The sequence below is a fragment of the Martes martes genome (genome assembly GCF_963455335.1).
Source record: "Martes martes genome assembly, chromosome: 16".
NCBI classification, from domain to species: domain Eukaryota; kingdom Metazoa; phylum Chordata; class Mammalia; order Carnivora; family Mustelidae; genus Martes; species Martes martes.
Window position 1 is genome coordinate 61,046,413 of NC_137904.1, and position 17,576 is coordinate 61,063,988.

Sequence of the window (17,576 nt, forward strand, 5' to 3'; positions counted from 1 at the left end):
TGCCTGTGGGGGGGCGGGGACTCTCCCACAGGGCTCGAAATGGGCATCTGCAGACAGAAACTGCCGCCATCCCCCAGGATTGCCCATTCTGGGAGCCTCAGGGCTGCTGACCCCGGGCACCACCCGGCAGGTCCGGGGCTCCCGACCTCAGGCCTGAGCATGGTGTCTGGGTCTCAGCCGCCTCGGAGCCGTAGAGCCGGCTGGCAGGCACTCGTGGGCACCGTGGGGCTCTTGTCAGTCCAGCTCCACCGGCAGCCTCTGCTGTTCCTCGCCAGTGTGACAGCCTTATTGAGATGACCGTCCCGCACCAGACAGTCTGCCCGTAGAGTGCGTGGTTCCGTGGCATTCATTCCCAGGGGCGTTCCGCCGTCCCCGCTGTCTGGTTCCAGAGCGTTTTCGTCACCCCAAAAGGAAGCTCCCCACACGTGAAGCCACTGCTGTCCCGCCCCAGCCCCCGGCACCGCTCATCTACTTCCTGTCTCGTGGACTGGCTGATTTCTGGACGTTTCCCATCAGTGGGATCCTACCTAGGTGGCCTTCTGCAACGGGCTGAGTCACATGCGGAGCCTCTCGGTGGCAGGGTTCCTCCGGGTTGGGGCCGGTGGCTGGCGCCACTGCTCTTGATGGCTCAAGTTCCATGTGTCGTCCGTCCGTTCCGTTGCTGGAGGTCATAGGTACTTCTCGAGGGCCACTCTCTGGGCGAGGGGTTGGGGGTACCACAGAGCAGGCCACGGTGTCAGGTTCAAGGAGAAGAGAGCAGCGGTGGGGGGCGGTGGTCAGAAGCCACGGGGCCCGTTTTCCGCCCAGGTGGACAGTGCCACTGTGGCAGGGTGGGGACCCTGCTAAGAGCCACGGGGAGCACGACTGCCACCCAAGGCCCGAGGCACGCACCGCGCAGGCCGTGGAGAAGCACTACCTTGCTCTGACGGTCGGATGACTGTGCAGTGACTGTGCCTCGCCGAGGGTCCCCTGGGTTCTGTGAGTAGTTAGGCTGGATGCCGGCGGGAGCCCGGAGCAGGGACTCCGGTCCTTGCACGGCCGTGCTCACAGCAGCATTATTTACAGACGGGGGAGACAGTGCAAGCGTCTGGGGATGGATGAACGGATAAACAGCGGAGTGCCAGGCAGACGTGGAAAGGGAGGACATTCCTGTGCCCTGCGGTGACACGCAGGCTCTGTGAGAGAAGCCGGACACAGAGGACAGGGCTGCACGAGGTCCGTAGGCCACTCAAATCCACAGTCTGAAGGTGAACGGGAGGCCACTGGGGGGCGGCAGGGGAAGTGAGAGGTTCGTGGGCGCGGTCCTTGTGGAGGGTGATGGACGCATTCCGGAGGTGGCCGGTGGTGATGGGTGCGCGCCAGTGGGGATGGGGCCCAGAAGCAGACACTGAAACAGGGTTTAAATGATTGAAACTTGATGTTATGTAAATGTTGCCACAACCAAGAGGATAATTAGGCTGGAGGAAGGGATGAGCCAGTGTGTAGGGTCACCCCAGCCTGGGTGGTCTCAAGCCTTCTTTCCACGGGGAAGGTTGGTGGCCTGGCGGGCAGTGACGTCACCCTGGGCCTGAGAGCTGCCGGCGGGGGGGGGGGGGGGTGAGGCGGGGAGGTTGACCCGGGGCTGCTGGGGAGGGAATGAGGCTGCACCAGGGCCCATGCCCTGAGATAAAACTGGCATCCCCTTCTCGGAGGAGGGGAAGGAAAGTCGTGGCAGTTTGTCGTCTTTCTTCATTGCCTTGTCCAAGAAGCAGGCAGGAACAGCGAGCGAAGGCAGGTGGTGCTGTGTGACCACGAGTCAGTGACTTAACCTCTCTGAACCTGACTTCCACTTTTTAAAAAAGGGCTCCTTTGGGGCACAAGGCTGGCCCAGTCAGTAGAGCATGTGACTCTCCATCTCAGGGTTGTGAGTTCGACCCCTTGCTGAGTGTAGTGATCACTTAAAGATAGAGTCTTTTTCTCAAATGGGGCTCAGGAGCCTGGGTGGCATAGTCGGTTGGGCCTCTGACTCTTGGTTTTGGGTCCGGTCGTGATCTCAGGGTCAGGGAATCGAGCCCTGTGTTGGGCTCTGTGCTCAGAGTGGGGTCTCCTTGGGATTCTGACCCTCCTTCTTCCTCTGCTTCCCCCCCCTCCCCCGCTCATACGCACTCTTTTTCTCTCTCTCGGATAAATACATCTTTAAAAAAGCAGGGCTTCCCCTGGTTCTGTTGAGCTGAAGAGGGTGCAGAGAGGGTCATCTGGAACATGAATGTAAAACTTCTTTCACGTGGAGAACATCCCTTTGCTGTTAGTAGCATCTCACGAAGTTCGGGTATGAAACGCAAATTCAGGTGCCGAGGCCTCGGGAAAGAGGATGAGGCCCTGGCCCCAGGGAGAGGTCCCTGGGGGATGTGGGTCAGATGCAGGTCTGACCGTTGTCGTGGCGGGGCTGTGGGCCAGGCTGGGGCCGCAGAGCCCTCCTCCCCCCAGCCCGCACCAGGAGGACACTCCCAAGACCCCCGTCATTCCATGAGTGTTGTTCGGGTGTCCCTCCCTGTACAGCTCTGGACGGACGGGGGGGTCCACCCAGGCCGGCTGCCATGCTCCCTGGGGCTCACGGTGTGTGTGTGGTGGGGGACACGGACGGTAGCACACGGCACAGCAGCGAATGGGAAGCTTTCGTGTTGAGTAAATGCAGTGACGGTCATCACAGGTTGGCCTGGCTGCTTCTGATGGTGTTTCAGGGAAAAAAGGAAAAAAAAAATCACCCTGCAGACTTTAGTTTCCCCATTTGTGAAAGAAGTAGGTGGAACTAGAATTCTTTGCCATCCAGTGTCTTTGCCATTTGCCCTGGGTCGCTTTTTAAATGTAAATTAATTGAAATTAAATAAAATGAAAAATTTGGTTCCTCAGTGGGACTGGCTGCATTTCCAGGGCTAGGAAGTCACATGTGAAAACAGGTGGCAGTTCCTCAAAAAATTAAAAATACTGATGCCACATGACCCCGAGATCCCGGAAGAACTAGAAGCGGGGTCTCCAGATCTCGCACACCTGTGTTCACAGTGAGTTAGTCACAAGAGCTAAAACACAGAAGCGCCCCAGGTGTCGATGGAGGGACGGATACGCAGAAGGGACTCTGAGCCTTAAAAGGACTTTCTGACACTCGCTACAGTATGCACGAGCCCTGAGGACGTGATGTTAGGTGAGATAAGCCAGCCCCCAAAGGATAAACACGGTAAGATTCCTCTACATGGGGATCCCTGGGCCTGCAGATTAGAGGGTAGAATGGGGGGAGGGGGTGAGGAGTTGGTGTTTAATGGGGAGAGAGTTTAGTTTCAGTTTTGCAAGACAGCATTCTGGAGACGCGTTGCACAACAGCGGGAATGTCCTTCATGCCACAGGACTGTGCCCGTAACGTGGGTGGTGGTGAATTTCATGTTACGTGTATTTTAGCACAATGAACACAGTAGCCCCACGTGGCCGCCGTATCAGGCAGCGCGGGCCTGGGGTCCTTCCATCCTGGAAGTCCTCTGGGACGGTGTTGGGGGAGACGGTCTCTGCTGTCCCTACCAGGCGGCTGGAGCAGCCGGGTCCCGGGTGACTCTCCCTGGAAAGCAAGGGTTCAGAGAAATCGTCTGGGCGGGTTGGCCTGATGGGGCCTCTGCTTCTCCCGTGGTTGGGCGGGCGGGATCCTGCCTCCTGGCCGCGCAGAGCAGGCGTGCTGGTATCTCCACTGGCCGGGAGAGAAGGGGCTTGCAGGAGGGGACCCTCACCTGTGCAAAGGCCAGGCCCTTCCATCAGTGGTGGGGGGAAGAATGGGGCTTGTCGCGTTTTTGTGATTATTTCTGAAGCAGGCGCTGGTGGCAGGATGTTTGCTTTGTGGTTTGAGTTTCTGCCTGGGGGGGGGGTGGCGGTCGCTGGAGCAGAGGAGGGAGGGGATGAGGGCTGGATGTGGGAGTGGGCGGGGCCAGTGTAGGCCCCCGACCAGACCCAGGGGCAGCTGGAAGCAATTTTTGGTCACGTGGGGCCGGGCCGAGCCGCTGGCCTGCAAGACAAGGCCCCATGTCTGTGTCCAGGAAGCAGCCCCGCGGCCACATGTTCAAGGCCAGCTGCTGCATTGGTCTTTGTTTATTTAAAGATGCTGGAGCTGGGGACAGTCTTTCTGAAGAGGGGGCAGAGGCAGATGCCTTCCCGGTGCTGCTGGGAGGAGGCCCCGTGGCTGTCCTCGCTGTCTCCTGGGTCGCTTGCCTTTCCCTGGCCTGGGAGTGGGGTGGGCAGCAGGGACCCGTGGGCTCTGTTACTGCTCGGTCCCTGATTCCGTGAAGGGGGAGTCACGGCGCTTTGTCAGGCTGGGAAAACCGGGAAGTCGAGCGACGTTGTGTGGAGAAACCAACCATGCTCTGATTTTTGGAATCTGTCAGCTGATCATCCTGGCTGCAGAAGGAGAGGGTGCTGGACCCCCGCTGTCAGCTCCCTCTGACACTCCCACAAAGCAGAGGTGCGGCCACCTAGGTGCGAGCCGGTTGGGCCCACTGGGGTTTGGCACCGGGGTTTGGTTGCCGGGGAGTCTGGTCGCTTCCCCAGGAAGTGGAAACCCCCGTGTCCTGTGTCCTGTGCACGAACCCCACCCACCCCCCTACCCCCACCCCGCCCCAGCACACGCTTGGGAGCAGGGTTCCGAGGCTGATGCCCAGGGAACCAGCCAGCCCCTCCCTGGGGGGCCCGGGGAGATGTTAGGATGCACCGTGTGCTTCTTCCCATGAGCGTTTCTGGGAGGTGGGAGGGAGCTGACCGTCCTCCTCAGTGGTTGGGGGCTGGGAAGGCCGCCAGGGGGTCTGAGAGGCTGGCCAAGGAAAGGTGTGGGCAGGCGCGTGTGGTGTGTCTAGGGGTACTCCGGGTGATGGCCGATGTGCTCCTGGCAGACCCTGGGAGGGACCCACGCTGTTCGGAGCACCCTGACCAGCTCCACTGGGGGAGTGGCCCTCGTGTCCCCAACTGGGTGCCTCTGGCCACTTCTTCTCTAGGCCTCTGACCTGGGTGTGCAGACTCCTCAGGGCAGGAAGGGAGGAAGGTTCTGATCTGCAAACTGCAGAGGCTTGAGTTATTTCTAGAAGCTCAGTCCCGCCTGCCTGTCCACAGACCTGGAAGCAAAAACTGGGGGTGTGGGGCACACGGGTGCCGGGCAGAGAGAAGGACCCCCCCCCCGGGTGGGGGTCGGCGAGCTGCCCCAGAGCCCCAACTCCCTGCTATTGCCTGGGAGGGGCATACTCTGTCCCGGTCTATTTACGGGGACCCAGGACTGAACACACCTCACCCGGGAGCTGCAGGAAGATACGCGGGTCCTCTCCTTTGTCCTCTCCTTTGTCCTGGCTCACCGACTGGCCCCACCGCTCAGCCGTCTGGCCCTGAGGGTCCTGAGGCCTGTGGGCTGGAGCGGGTGTGGGAGCCTGTTTGAGCCCGGTGATGGAGGTGGAGACGGCCCACCCGGGTGCCCTGGGGCAGGGTGGAGGCTGGGAAGAGGAGGGCTGGGGTCAGCTCTGCCTTGGAGCTGAGGGAAGGAACCTGCTAGTAGGCAGCCGCTGGGGAGGGTGGGGCTCTGCGGGTGCTGTGGCGGGGGGCCTTTAGGTCTGGGGTGTTCCACAGGGGTCTCCTGGGCAACTGAGCCTCAGTTTCTCCGCTTGAGAAATGGGGGTGGTGGTCGGTGCTTTGCAGATGCCTGTGCCAGACCCCCTGACGCCCCCCGTTCTCCCCACAGCCCCCGAGGCGGCTCCTGGCTGCGTTGGCGACATGGCTGACACCCCCAGAGACGCCGGGCTGAAGCAGGCGCCCGCGCCCCGCAACGAGAAGGCCCCCGCGGACTTCGGCTATGTGGGGATCGACTCCATCCTGGAGCAGATGCGCAGGAAGGCCATGAAGCAGGGCTTCGAGTTCAACATCATGGTGGTCGGTGAGTGCGCGCCCCACACCGGGACCCCGCGCGGCGGGCTCTGGGGCTCCGTCCGCTCCTCGGAAGATGGGGGTGGACACACCTGGCCCGCAGGGCGGATGGCGTGTGGCACTGAGCGTGAGCCTGTGTGTGCGCCCGAGTGCCTGCCAGGGGGGCGGCCGCTCGCTGACCAGCAGCCTCACCCCTCCCCCGGGGCTCAGCCCTGGACTTCCAGTGACGGGGCCGGCCCCCACGGCCAGGAGACCTTGCTAGAGGCTTCCTGGTGGCCCCAGGAGAGCTGGGTGGGCCCCAGGGCAGGTCACTGATAAGCCTGGCCTGATCCGGGTTGGGGGCAGACTTGGGGGCACGCTGGGCCGCCTCTTGTTCCTAAAGTCCTTGGGGCCCCATTCAGTCCTCGCAGACGCCCTGTCAAAAGGGTGTCCCACTCTGTAGGCAGCAGTGAGGCCCAGAGAGGGCCCGGCACGGCCTCTGCTCACAGGGTGGGGAGACTGGAGCTCTGCTCCCTGGGCTAGGCGGGCGTCTGTTTGGGGGTCTGCAGACCCAGCGTGGAATCCCAGCCTCACCCCTGCTCAGTGGTGTGGTGCTTGTCCTCCCTTCCTCGGGGCTTACTTATCCATAGGATGGGACCACCGGGAGGGGCAGATCCGATGCCGTGTGTGGCTCCCTTGTGGCCGCGGGCGCTGGAGGAGTGGCAGTTGCAGAAGCAGTGGGGACACACACACACACACACACACACACACACACACACACACACACACGATAATCGCAGACGGTTTGGCGTCTCCAGGTGCCAGGCACAGCGGCCAGGCCCTCTGACGTAGCTCTGGCCTGACCCGGCAGGGACGCGGACAGCTGGGCCCAGGGGTTCCCGACGTCCACCTACGGCGTCCTGGGAGCTCACGCTTTTTCTTGACAGGTTATCAAAGTCGGAAAATCAGTATAATTTAATTTTTTTAAGTACGTGGGCTAGCGTGGCATAGAGCAGCTCAGGGAAGGGATGAGGTGGTGGGGCTCCACACGTGGGGTCGCGCCTGTGAGGTGCTCCCGGTGTGGACCCTAGGGTGGAAGGTTGTGGCGGGGCCCTGGATCAGGCTGCGGGGTTCCCATCCCCGCACTGGGCTCTGTGCCTGTTTCCTCATCTGTCAGGGGGATGGCGATGGCCCCCGGGCAGGCGAGGGCGTTACACAGCCTCACTGAGGACAGCGGCTGGCGCATGCATGGGGAGCACTGTGAGCAGAGCCTGGGGTCTGTGGCAGCGGCTGCAAGGCCAGCCCCCCTCCCCCCAACATGCCCTCTGCCTTCCGCCCTCCTGTGGACCTCATGTGAGGTGAGGCACAGGTTTGGGCACAGAGAGGCCGGGAGTGTTTCTGGGGCCCTGGGGTCTGGGAGCCCCATAGGGGCTGAAGCCCCAGGGGCTCCCTCGACCGCCAGGGTCTGTGGACATGGGCACTGGCCAGTGGCTGTTCGTGTTCCTGGCGGTGAGACCCAGCTGGCCCCCCCCCGCCGCCCCGTCCTGCCCCAGCAGAAACTGCCCCAGTGGCTTCTCACTGAGCCCTGTGGTCGCTCAGCTACAGGCTTTGAATGCCGAGCGCGCTGGCACTTCCAACCTAGATGACCCCGGAAACCAGGCGGAACCTTGCAGTGCAGCGGCCTAGCGTGGTTAGACGGTGGCAGGTTTGCAGAGCCTCCCTCCTGTGGCCTTTGGCTCAGCGCCCCCACTTGGCCTCCCTGGTGCTGCTCTGCCTCTCAGCTCCTCTGGGGGGCCCTCTCGGTCCTGCCCCACGACAAGACACCACGAGAGCTGGGCCGCTGCCTGGGCATCCCAGCCCTTCCTGCTTCTCGTCCTCCCCTGACCCGGGGCCCCTACTGAGGGGGCCTGGGGGACAGCTCCCTGGTACTGCCGAGCCACCGGGCCCACTGACCGGCTCCCATCCTCTCCGCAGGGCAGAGCGGCTTGGGGAAGTCCACGTTGATCAACACCCTTTTCAAGTCCAAAATCAGCCGGAAGTCGGTGCAGCCCACCTCAGAGGAACGCATCCCCAAGACCATTGAGATCAAGTCCATCACGCACGGTGAGCGCCGGGGTGGGGCTGGGGGTGTCGACACAGGGTGTCAGGGTGCTGAGTCCTGAGTGGCCGGGTTGAAAGTCTGGGTCAGGGATGCTCTCCGGGAGCCCTGTAGGGAGCCCCCTGGAGACAACTGAGTTTTACAGCAAAACCCGTGGGCAGGGGCTGCCCGAGTCAGCGGTCACCAGGCCCTGCCGGAGGCGGTCCTCCCTGTGCATCACCTGGGGGATCGTCGCTGGTCCCCGTGGGGCACCCCAAATGGACCTTGGGGCAGGGCTGGTCGGTTCCTCCCAGGAAGGACCCAGCCTGCGCCAGGTTGCCTGTGGGAGTCCGGGGTCTCCCCCTGAGCTCGGTGGGCTCTGTGATTCCGCAGATATTGAGGAGAAGGGCGTCCGCATGAAGCTCACGGTCATCGACACGCCGGGCTTTGGGGACCACATCAACAATGAGAACTGGTGAGGACCCCTGGGGCTGACACTCCTGGAGGAGCGCCCTGACGGCCGCCGGGGCCTGTCTCGCGGCCTGCTCCGCTGCTGAACCCTCAGAGGCCCCCAGATCCTGGCCAACGTACAGTACCCTTGAGACTCGTGACCCCTGCACCTGCCAGGGTCAGGGGTCAGCACGGGAGGCTGGCTGGGGAGCTCTTGGGGAGGCTGCGGTCTCTGCTCAGACGGCCCCGCAGCCCGGGCCCTTGCCCCGGCAGGCTGAGGACGGGGCTGGGACGCGGCGGGAGAGCGGGCAGGCGCCGTGCCCCGGGGTGGGCTGACGGGGCCTCTGCCGGCAGCTGGCAGCCGATCATGAAGTTCATCAACGACCAGTACGAGAAGTACCTGCAGGAGGAGGTCAACATCAACCGGAAGAAGCGCATCCCGGACACGCGCGTGCACTGCTGCCTCTACTTCATCCCCGCCACCGGCCACTCGTGAGTCCCCCGTGGCCCCGGCCAGTGTGGCCAGGGGGCCTCTCGGCCGTCCCAGTGTGGAGCCCGGGCCATGTCTGTGACTGCCCCTGTCGCCGTGCTGGAAGAGCGGATGCAGCTCTGCTCCCAGTGGAGGACGGTGGCTGCCACTTGGGGTCCCTGCGGTGCTGTCCCCATGCCCTCCCAGGACGGGCTTCCAGTTGGGGGCGGGTGGCACGCTGGAGCCAATGGGCCAGGCTCTGGGGGCACCCGGGGCAGTAGCCTGTCCCGGAGGCTTGGCTGGGTGGGCCCGGGGCTGCTGGGGGCTTCCTTCCCCTTCTCCTTCCTCTCCCCTGCGAGGGGACCCCTCACCTAGGATGGAGCTCAGAGCCGGTCTCGCAGCCTGTGCTTCTGTCTGGCAAATGCCCTCTTCCTCTTTCCTGTCCCTTGTGTCCTTTTTTTCTGGCGGCTGTCCCTTCCTTTTTCCTGTCCCTTGCTCAGGGCTTGGCCGTCCGTGGCCTTGCCGGTGTGTCCACACCTAGGAGCCCCCACGGGCGCCCCGAGGGCCCTTTCTCAGCTGGAGGCGGCCCTGCCTGCCTCATCCTGTCGCCGTCCGTCTGTCTGTCCCCCTCGGCCCGTCGCTCACCCACACCATTCTGCTTCAGCCTCAGGCCCCTGGACATCGAGTTCATGAAGCGCCTCAGCAAAGTCGTCAACATCGTCCCCGTCATCGCCAAGGCCGACACGCTGACCCTGGAGGAGAGGGTCTACTTCAAACAGCGGGTAGGGCTCTCCACCTCCATCCGGGCCGTCGGACACCACACGCCAGGCCTTCCTCGGGGGAGAGCGAGCCCAGTGCGGGTGGGGATCGGTGGCCGCGTCCTCCTCCCTGCCGCCGTCCCGCTGCCGGCCGCCGTCTCCGCAGGAGGGCACGCCGGGGCCTGCGGCTTCCTGACAGGCCGCACGTCAGAGCCACCTGGGGAGCCGGGAGAACGAGGCCCCCGGGCCCCACGGAGCCTCCACCCCCGGTGGGCGTGAGCCGGGAGGCCTCTTGGTCTCATCCCTGAAGCGCTGGTTGTGCTCATCCATGGGCCCGGCTGCGGGGACGTTCCCAGCGGGCTGAGCGGAGGACCGCGCCTTCGCCGTGGGCGCGTGTGCCGCAGGGAGCGGGCCGCTGCGGGTCTGTGCTCGGGGTGGATGATGGCTGTGCGCGGCGTATCCGCGTGTGGGGGAGCCGGGGCAGCAAACGGTGGTGACGGTCTGACGCGGGCAGGTGCGTGCCGGGCTGCGGGGCTCCCGGGCAGCATCCAGGCCCCACCGTGACAGAGGGTTTCCAGGTGGAGCTCGAGGGACGACTCGCCATCCCAGAGCTGCTGTCTCCGGGGCGTGCTGGCCTACAGAGGGAGGACGGGGAGACGCTCGGGGCTCGGGTGGCTGCAGCGTGTCTCCCGGCAGGCCTGCAGCTCTCCCTCCTGCACTCGGGAGGCTCGAGAACTGGAGTATCAGGGTCCCCAGCCCTGTAGAGCCTGCCCTTGACCCCAAGCTGGGCCCCTCACTTTCTGGAGGTCACAGCGCAGGCCCATCCCGGTGGGTCAGTCCAGCCTGCTGTGCGGACGGCACCCACATCTCTCCCCTCCGGATCCCCAGATCACCGCGGACCTGCTGTCCAATGGCATCGACGTGTACCCCCAGAAGGAGTTTGACGAGGACCCGGAGGACCGGCTGGTGAACGAGAAGTTCCGAGTGAGTGCATTGGCCGTTCCCGGAGGCCCCCCGATTCCTGCCGGGGGATGCGGCAGGGTCTTCCAGCCTGTTCCAGTGGGACTGGGGATGCGGGTGGGATGGCCCTGAGCCATGGGAATGTGTTCTCTGGGCCAGAAGGAGTCAGAGCCCAAGTGTTCACATGGGGCTCTCTCGGGCCAAGGGTCTCCGTCCTGGGGGGCCCCGGGCTCAGGGCAGCTCCTCCCTGGGGCCCAGGAAGTGCACTGGCCTTCGCACACACGTGACCAGTGCTGCCTGTCCTTCCATCCCCCAGGAGATGATCCCGTTCGCCGTGGTGGGCAGTGACCACGAGTACCAAGTGAACGGGAAGAGGATCCTTGGCAGGAAAACCAAATGGGGCACCATTGAAGGTAATTGTCAAGCAGCTGGGGTCTCCAAACAGACCAGAAAACTCAAGCCGCTTCTGCCGGCCTGGAGCTTGGGCACCCAGGCCCCATCCGGGTGCTCCTGGGGCCTCATCTGCGGCATCGCCGCACTCAGCCGCCGGGAGGGGGCAAGTGGCTTGTCTGGGGCCCATAGCCATTAGCTGATGGAGCTGTGCCTTCACCCCGATCTCCCAGGAGACAGGGACGTATCCAGAGAGGAAAGGAGGGAGCCCTCAGGGGTCCTGCCGAGTTCTGGGTTTTGGTGTTTCGTAGCCGTGCTGTGTGACCCTGGGCAAATTGTTCCACCTCTCTGGGCCTAGGACAGGGCTGGGAATAGCGCCGTCCAGCTGTGAGAACCAGATGGCGCGCCCCTGCCAAGGTTCCCGGGACCCCACATCTTGGTGTCCTGCAGCTGCTGTAACAGATTAGCTGAGACCGGGTGGCTTGAAACAGACTAGCTGAGACCGGGTGGCTTGAAACAGAAATGTCGTCTGGTTTTGGAGGCCAGAAGTGAAAGCGTCAGCTCCGTTGGTTCCTCTCAGAGGCCCTGAGGGAGAACGTGTTCCAGGCCCCTGTCCTGGTGGCTGTCAGCCATCCTCCGTGTCTCTTGGGTCGTCCGCAGTCCCCGCTCAGCCTTCGGACTGTGTCTGTCTGTTCCTCAGGAGACCATCTGTCTGTCATTGGTTTTGCTTCCCCTGAAATCCATGGTGATCCCCTCTTAGGGTCTTTACCTTAATCACATCTCCAAAAAAACTCTCCAAATGGCCCCCATTCACAGGTGCCGAGGGCGTCAGCCGTTGGACGTGGCTTGGGGGACACAGTTGAACCCCCTTTGGGTGGTGGCGCCCGCGGAGGGCTGCCCTGGGTGCTGCTTCTCCTTCCACTCTGTCCGTCTCCCTCTGTAGATCAGAGGAGCCAGAAAGGACAGGTTTGAAGGCCCACGTTGTCTTTGCTCCCCTGGCTGAGGGCCCGGTGTAGACAGGTCTGGAAGGTGCTCACCAGCCGCCGTGCCCCTGCCTCCCACCCCCCACCCCCGGGACACTGAGCAAGTCCCTCAATCCCCCAGCCTCAGTCTTCATCTTTACCATCCTTAAGATGGGTGCTGTGTGTCAGGACCTTAGTAAAATGACAGACTGTCTCAGACTTTTCAAACTTTGGGGGCAGCAAACGCCCTTAAGAAAGGGATCATCGTGACGCGGGACAGTGCGCTCCCTCCCCGTCCTTCCCTCCCTCTGTGCCTGCTCGTTTTACATACATTATCCCACTGCGTGCTTAACGCCCCCTCCCGCCCCCACCCCTGCAGCTGACCCTGCACCCTCCTGCAGAGAGGCCCAGGCTGTGGCACCCAAGGGTTCACCCCTGCCCTGCCGAAGCCTGGGGGAGGCGTGGAGCGGCCCACAGACCCGCCGCGGGGCGCCCACGTAGGTGCTCGCGGGCGGGTGCTGCCGAGTGTTTTCCAGCGTCTTCTGGATCTGCGCTTCCACAGCCGTCCCCTCCTCTAGGGGTGTCTCTGCGGCCGCTCAGCTCCCGGCCACGCGGGCCGTCTCCCCATCAGGCTTTACCTGGGCTCATCCCGCTTCGGCTCTACCCCGTGCGGAAATGTTGCTGTTCAGGAACTGTTGTGCGGGCGCCCGTTCTGGAGGGTGGAGGAGTGTGGGATCAGAAGGGCCCGTGGGCACGTGGGGACACAGGACTGGGTTGGGGGCAGCCCGGGGCTGGACACGCCTCTGCTGCCCCCTGGTGGCCGACTCCGGCCCGCAGGCTCACCTTGGGGTTGTGAGACGGTTGCGAGGTGGCGGGTCTCCTGCAGCCTTCGTGAGCACCCCGGAGATTTCTGCCCCCCGTCCGTGCAGCTGGACCCAGCACCGAGCTGGCGGCTCTTCCTCTCCCGGGCCTTGCCCGCTAGTAACTGACCGAGCACGGGCTGCTCTGTGCTCCTCCCTGGCGAGCCTGGTTAACGCGCGCTTTGTCCTTCTCCTTGCCCCCCAGTTCCTGGTCCTGTTTCTTTGATCTTGGTTTTCGCCGTCCTGAGACGGTTCACCCACCCTTGGAAACTGCCTGGTGTGTTCAGGAGGAGGGTGGGGTGTGAGAGAGCACGTGGTTAGCTCATCGGAGGTGGGTGGCATTTGAGTCCCATCTTAGAGAGGAGGAAACCGAGGGTCAGAGAGGCCAGGAGAAGCAGCAGCCACACGCGCACACTCCCAGCCGTGGGGCTCCCTTCCCGCCGGCTCTCTCCACTTCTCCACGTTCGTCGCAATGCCACGTGTGAGTCTGTCGGCAGGAGGAGGTAGTGTGGGCACAGCCCCGTGCCGGTGGGGATGTGGGAGGAGGGCTGGGGTGTGGTGGGTGAGCAGCCGCTGGTAGAAAATCGCCCAGCTTGGCAAGGTGGAGACACTGGGGCTTTGTCTCCCAGCTTACGGGGGGCGATGGGGGAGACAGCCCATTCCCTGCGCTCTGAACCCTGATTCCCCAAGACCACAGATAGCGGAGCCCTAGTGGTGTGTTGGGTGCATGAAGATTTGATGACACACACGAGTCATGCAGCAGAGCTCTAGGGGGCACAGGGACACTGCCTCTCGAGGGGACCTGGGGACATCTGGGGGCCCCGTCCTGCCCCCTCCTCCCACGTCCGCAGAGCTGACCCCTGTCCTGCAGCCCGTGCTTTGGCGTCTGTGCATAGCCGGGCAGCGTAGGGTTCCCGAGCTCAGCGTCAGTGGTTACGAGCGTGGGAGAAGGCCCAGCAGGGCCCAGGCTCTCTAAATGCCACCACCCCCCGTTTTCAGGGTCCCCTGGGACATGCTGCTCTTCTCAGGAGAGTCCCCTCCCCTGGCTCCCAGTGAGGAGCAGTGGCCCTGGTGCCCTGCTGCGGCATGGCCGGGTTCCTGTGTCGTGGCCCTGCTGGACGGGAACCCTCGGGGGGCGGGTGCCTGGCAGGGCCTGCCTCAGGGTGTCTGCAGAGCCGGGCTCCTGTGGGGGCCCAGTGCTCCCCTGTGGGGTGGGGACTCCCACCCCCACCAGCCCACCCACCCAGGCTTCTCTTGGCCCCTGAACTACTGGGGGGAGGGGAGAGGCAGAGCGGGGGAGGGGCTTCGAGTGACCTTAAAGCTCTTTTTGTCTCCTCAGTCGAGAACACCACCCACTGTGAGTTTGCGTACCTTCGGGACCTCCTAATCAGGTGAGAGAGGGCTGTGGGGTGTTGGTCTTGGCCCCCTGCAGGCCCTGAGAGGGCCCTAAGTCAGGAGTATGGGCAGTGGGGGAGCAGCCAGAGGTCCTGGACAGTAGCTGACCCGCCCTCCCCAAGGAGGACCTTGGAAGGCCGTTGTCTAAAACGCCTCCGCGGAAATGAAGCAGGAAGTTAAAATCCTCCTTAATCTGTGTGAAGGCCTACCCCCCGGGTAGGAAGGGGCTGGGTTCTCATCACTGCATCCTGGGGCCCCAGGGGGTCTCTCGGGCGGGCATGGAGATAGTGTCCCCCACTCCCATCCCAGTGTCTTCTGACCCCACCACTCTGACCTAGCTGAGGCTTTCCCCTGGTTTTCCTTGAGCTCAGACAGGGAGTGGCCGTCCTTAAGCTGGTAGAGAGGGTGCCACGTGGCTGGGTCTGGGCAGGTAATGAGACAGTGGGGGCACCTGCCGTGGCACCCACCAGGAGTTCCCGGCTTCTCCGTTAGCAGGTGGGTGCATTCTAGGCATTAAGTGGAGGGGCAGGGCCATCCCGGGGCAGAGGGGCGTGGCTCTAGGTTGGGGGGTGGACTGTGGCTTCTGGGAGTGACCCCACCGTGTTGGATAGCCTGACTGCCCAAGACACCCACCAGGCCCTTCCGAGTCTCCTGTTGGGCTGCGAGAGAGGGAGAACCTGGGCACGGGACTGGTTCTGTCCACTCCAGCTCAGGGTGTAGCCCCAGGACCGGTGGTCAGCTGCTGGCCCCTGGCCTGGTGCTTCTTGGTGGCAGCAAGGACATTCAAGCGCTGTCCCCTCTGAGTGTGCACCCGGCCCCTACCCTTGGACTGGCCACAGGCTTGGCCCGGAGAGAAGGGGCCGTGTGCGTTAGAACATAGGTGTTCTGAGAAGGTCTGGGTCACTGTGGTAACTGCCCCCCACGCCCCCTGCCGTACCCCAGCCTGGGCCCACTTGCTGGGCCTTACAAGCCCTCCTGGGGGGCCCCCTGAAAGCCAGGCAGGAGGGATGGGGTGCAGGGGGAGCAGGCAGTGGGAGTCCCGGCGCCGGCCCTGTGGGGTCAGCGCCCGTGTCCCCCCATGTCCCCCCAGGACGCACATGCAGAACATCAAGGACATCACCAGCAGCATCCACTTCGAAGCCTACCGTGTGAAGCGTCTGCACGAGGGCAGCAACGCCGTGGCCAACGGCCTCGAGGAAAAGGGGCCCGAAGCCCAGGAGATGTAGACCCACCCTGCCCCCGGGACCCGCCCCTCCCCGGCCCTTTCCAGCACCGCCCCCAGGCCCGCCCACGTGCCCTGTTTTATTTTATATCATTTCCTCCACTTGCCGCCGTTCTCCGCCCTTCACACGCCCAGTAACAAGGTCACGTGCGCCCTCGTGCGTGGGTGCGTCCTTAGCCGCTCATTGCGGGGCCTGGACCCAGTCCTGGGACGGGAAGGGCAGGAGAGGGGCTGCGGGCCTAGTGCCAGGCCCCAGCCTCTGAGCAAGGCAGGCCTGTGCGGGGTGGGGTGGGGTGGGCCGGCCTGGAGCCCCTTCCTGCCCACTCCTCCCTACACGGCCCAGGCCATAACTCAGACCTGTAACTCTGACATCCTTCCCCCTTGCCCCCGGCCCAGGGGAGACTAGTTAATTCCATGAGATGCAAGTTGCCAATTGCTTAGACGTGGGGAGGCCCGTCAATGCCCGCCCGCCCGCGAGCCCGTCCTGCAGCAGAAAGTGCCTTTATCTCAGCCGTCCACGAGCCCACCTTCTCTCCCCCGCTGTCCCCGCCGCCGGCACTGCGGACACATCGGAGAGAGGGAGGTGTGTCTTCATCTCTCCATCGCCCCCCCACCCCCCAGGATTTGATTGAGCATGCAAGGGAAGGGAAGAGATGCCCCCCACTCCAGCCCCCCCCGCCCCGTGATTTGGGGGAAGGTCCCAGCAGGTGAAATCCGGTGGAGGTGCTGAGGGAAGAGGAGGTGACCATGTGGGAAGGAGGGGGCTGTGTGGGCTGGGGCTGGGCCGTTCAGAGCGGCCCAGGTGACCCCAGCGCCTGCCTGCACCGCCCCGCGTGACTGGGAGTGTTTCTGTCTGTCTGGACATCTCTGGTCTAAGATGCTCCACCCCGGGTACACCCGTTCAGCCCTCCTGGGCCAGGCTTTGCTGACACCTTGACCCCGGGAGCTTTTGTCACCCTAAATGTGCCTGGGCTCCCTCACCCCAGAACCCATCGTAAAGATGCCCCCCCCAAAGAAGGAGAGGTCAGGAGGCAGGTGTGCGTGGGCCCTCATCGGGCTGCAGCCCAGGCTGGCTTCTTGCGGGGGGGGGGGAGGGGAGGGGAGGAGATGCAGACAGGCCTGTGCGGGGGGGGGGGTGTGTGTGTGTGCGCGCGTGTGTACGATGTCCTTGCATTGTGTGTTCCCTCCCCACCTAAGACAGGAAGGACCCCTTAGCGAAACCGTTTACTTGCCGACTTGCCACGTTTTTGCCAAAACCAAGACTGCGAAGGAAACCTCCACCTTCGGCAGCGGGGCGAGGGCCCGGGGGGGGTTGCGGGGGGCAGCCTCGGGCGGGCCGGACTCGCTTTCCTTCTCTGTAGCCAGATCTCGGCAAATGGTGTTTCACCGGCACCTGTTTCCACAGTGGCCTTTTGCTATGTGCCTCCTGAGAAATTCGTCTTTTTGTATAAATAACAAAGTGTTGAGACTGTATTTCCTGAAATAAATGTCCAAACGCAAACCTGCTGGGGGCACGTGCTCCTCTTCCTGACCCCAGCGGCGCGGTCCCCTGCGGGAGAAGCCGGCCGGGCAGTGCTTGCCGGGGGCTGTTCAACCTCGTGACGGGGGAGCCGGTGTCGGGGAGGTCGGAAGCCCGAGGGTACGTGGAAAGCCAAGGGCAAAGCTTTCCTAATGGATAAGGAGGCTGGGAAGGGTTTCCCACCGCGAGGCGCCGCAAGCCGCTTCCGTTCCTGTGTTGTTGGAAATAAAGTTTCTCTAGTTGAGTTTCGCCCTATCAGATCGAGCCCTAGGAACTGGTCAGAATTTGACAGTAATTCCCTACCAGTGACTTGTTCCTGGGGAACGTGGCCCCGAGGAGAGGGAGAGGTTCCGGAGGCTGCCGTGGGCGCGTCTCTCTGCACAACACCCCCTTCCCCTTCCCCCTCCCCGGGGTGCTCGGGACCAGAGCCCTTTTCTGGGCATTAGCACGTCACCGTGATCCGGGCCGCCTCGAACCACGGAAATCATTCCGTCCTGGTCCCGGAGGCTGGGTGCTGGCGGTGGAGGCGTCGGCAGGCTGTCCTTTCCCCGGCCTGCGCCGTGCCTGCTTTCCTCCTTGCGGACAAGAAACGGATCTCTCGGAAGGCGCCCCTGTTGAATTT

At 63.5% G+C, this 17,576-nt stretch overlaps 1 protein-coding gene across 5 annotated transcripts in view; it reads left to right on the forward strand.

The window, feature by feature from the left end:
* Positions 1 to 17,191, forward strand: part of SEPTIN9 (septin 9) — a 149,736-nt gene extending 132,545 nt beyond the window's left edge. For all 5 annotated transcript variants that reach the window (XM_080827580.1, XM_080827584.1, XM_080827583.1 and 2 more), the window contains 9 exons: positions 5,732 to 5,923; positions 7,867 to 7,995; positions 8,363 to 8,444; positions 8,774 to 8,911; positions 9,553 to 9,670; positions 10,535 to 10,630; positions 10,923 to 11,019; positions 14,158 to 14,209; positions 15,304 to 17,191. In XM_080827580.1, coding sequence (XP_080683706.1) covers positions 5,732 to 5,923; positions 7,867 to 7,995; positions 8,363 to 8,444; positions 8,774 to 8,911; positions 9,553 to 9,670; positions 10,535 to 10,630; positions 10,923 to 11,019; positions 14,158 to 14,209; positions 15,304 to 15,439 — 1,040 coding nt within the window. In that variant the 3' untranslated portion in view covers positions 15,440 to 17,191. The remainder of the gene's footprint in view (positions 1 to 5,731; positions 5,924 to 7,866; positions 7,996 to 8,362; positions 8,445 to 8,773; positions 8,912 to 9,552; positions 9,671 to 10,534; positions 10,631 to 10,922; positions 11,020 to 14,157; positions 14,210 to 15,303) is intronic.
* The last annotated feature ends 385 nt before the right edge of the window (positions 17,192 to 17,576 follow it).